Below are 2,408 nucleotides of genomic sequence, written 5' to 3'. Positions count from 1 at the left end.
GGCCTGGATCCTTGGTAGTGCGGGGCGGTCGCGGGGCTCGTGCGTCCTAGCGCTGGTCTGCGCGGTGGCCGCAAGGGCCATGGACCGCACGGGGGTTCCAGGACCTGCAGGCCCTGGAGTGGGGATCCGGCACTGCGCGCCACGGGGCCCTAGGGAGGGCTCTCCCGGTAACTCCCAGCCCGGCCGCCCCTCTGCTGGCACCCCTGCCCGTGCCCACTCTCGGGGCGCCGCACCAGTGCGTTTCCTCCGTGGGAGTCCTTGTCTGACCGCCTCGTAGTTCAGCAGCGCCGGGAAGTGTGGGTTAGAGGCGTGGCGCGGGGCCAGGGGGCGGACCTCAGTGGAGTGAATGAACGGCCCGAGGAACCGAAGGAGGAAGGCCGGACGGCGCTGCAGTGCCCTACGGGGTAAAACTGAAGGTGCACGCCGGGTTTTGGAGGGTGGCCGCCCACGTGCCAGGAGCGCTGAGTGACGTGGCTGGGTCGCCCGCGCCGGGGGTGCGGTCTGCATTTTCCCTGTCCCCCGGCAGGGGCGGGGGGGGCGGGCCCCGCACGGATGCCCCACCTCGGCCCCGCCCCCTGCCCGCCCCGGCGCTGCGCCGGACCCGCGGGTTCCCAGGCGCGCTGAGGTCAGAGGGAGGCGGCCTGTCGCCCGAGCGGAGCGCCTGCGCCGAGCGGGGCGGTAGCGGAGCAGAGCCGGAGCGTGGTCCGAGCCGAGCGGAGCGCAACGCCAGCGCGCGGCGGAGACGCTGACCCCGCCCGGCCCCGCGCCGCCGCGGCAGGCCCGGCATGGAGGAGGAGTGCCGGGTGCTCTCCATTCAGAGCCACGTCGTCCGCGGCTACGTGGGCAACCGGGCGGCCACGTTCCCGCTGCAGGTACGCTTACGTAACCCGGTGGTGTCCCCGCGCCCTGCCGTGCGGGCTCGCGAAGGGGTGGCCGCAGCCGGGCCGCGTGACCTTGGCCGGGCAGCCCCAAGGGTCTGGAGCGCGGGGTGCCCAACGCGGGCGGGGGAGGCAGGCGCTTTGCGGGGGCGGGGCTTGGGGCAGCACTTGGACCCTTGCGGGTGGGATGGGGCGGGGATGCGGGCCTTTGGTTAGAATGAAGCCCCCGGCGCGAGCGGTGCGCTCCCACCGGCCCGACCCTGGGGACGAGAAAATGCGGCGTCGCGGCCGGAGACCCTGCGGAGGAGGGCGCTGGGTAGGCAGGTGTAGGCACTGCTCACCTGGTGGGCTCCCCATGCCGTCCCCGCCCCCTGTGGGTCAGGATGCTGGCCGGGAGGAGGAGGAGGAACCCCGCAGTGAGGCCCCGGGCGGCAAGGGTGGGCTCCATCCTGCGAGTGGCCGGGCCGGGGGCGTGGTCCGGGGCAGCGGACGGGGCGGAGAAGGCCTACCTGCCGGTGTTGGCTCTGGAGAAGAGCCCAGCGGCCGGTTCGGGCCCCTGCAGGGTCTGGCTTTAGAAGCCGCTTGTTAAATGTGTCAGCCTTTCCTTACTGGGGTGCCCGCGGGCTTCCTCCCACCTCCCCCGCCTGTCCTCGGTCAGGGGCTCACCGTCTCTCTGGCTCATCAGCCGGCACCTGCCGCTTCCTGTCGCAGCCCCGAGGTTACGGTTGGGCGGCCCTTGGAGGGGCAGGGGGAGGCCTGGGTGCAGTGGGGTGTCAGCATTGGGGTCCCTGGCACTTCCTTGCCCTGTGGGCTCAGGAGGAGGCTGGGCGTCCGGGCAAGGTGGCGGCTCTCTTGGACCACTCACCTTTGGTCCATTGTCCCTGGGCCCCATCCCTGAGTAAGGAGACCGGTGTCGGGCCCCTGCTGTATGTGCCAGGTCCCTGTTCTGGGCCCTCAAGGACGTGAAGGGCCACCCACTCACAATGGCCTGTGGGCTGTCGGCTGGCTAGAGGGACCCTGGGGAGGGTTGGAACCACCTCAGTAGAGACTGAGGGCCGACCTGAGGCTAGCAGGCCCGTCGCCCGATAGGAAGCAGTGGAATGAAGACTGAAGGTGGAAAGGTACAGGGGTTCAAGTCCAAGGGACCTGCCCAGCCGCCACTGATCTGTGAGCACCTGTTGAGATCATGTGAGGTCCTTGGCCCTCCCGTTCTGACCAGCGGGGCTGCAGACCACGGGGGCAGTCAGGGTGCGCGCTTGCACCTGTCCGGAGGCCCCAGCTCTTCTTGGTCACTGATTGCTTGGGCAGGGCCAGTGCGGTGGGACGATGCTGGGGGAAGCGCAGGGTCCCTGAAGCAGGGGCAGACGGGAAGGTGGAACCAGGCAGTTCCCCCGGCAGATACCGGTGGCAGCTGCCCCCACACTGGGAGGGAGCCTGGGGAGCCGCCCTTCCCAGAGGTGTGCAGAGGTGCGCAGGCCTCTGCTGGCTTCCCTGAGCCTCTGCCTCTCCCTCCCATCCACCCGCCTGCGG

At 70.9% G+C, this 2,408-nt stretch overlaps 1 protein-coding gene across 1 annotated transcript in view; it reads left to right on the top strand.

The window, feature by feature from the left end:
* The first annotated feature begins 597 nt into the window (after nucleotides 1-597).
* Nucleotides 598-2,408, top strand: part of PDXK (pyridoxal kinase) — a 26,388-nt gene continuing 24,577 nt past the window's right edge. Inside the window, exon 1 of the mRNA XM_007452500.1 lies at nucleotides 598-872. Coding sequence (XP_007452562.1) covers nucleotides 786-872 — 87 coding nt within the window. The 5' untranslated portion in view covers nucleotides 598-785. The remainder of the gene's footprint in view (nucleotides 873-2,408) is intronic.

The sequence above is a fragment of the Lipotes vexillifer genome, unplaced genomic scaffold (genome assembly GCF_000442215.2).
Source record: "Lipotes vexillifer unplaced genomic scaffold, Lipotes_vexillifer_v1.1 scaffold545, whole genome shotgun sequence".
Classification (NCBI taxonomy): domain Eukaryota; kingdom Metazoa; phylum Chordata; class Mammalia; order Artiodactyla; family Lipotidae; genus Lipotes; species Lipotes vexillifer.
Note: the sequence above shows the minus strand (reverse complement) of the source record. Positions and strands in the feature narration are given on the sequence as shown.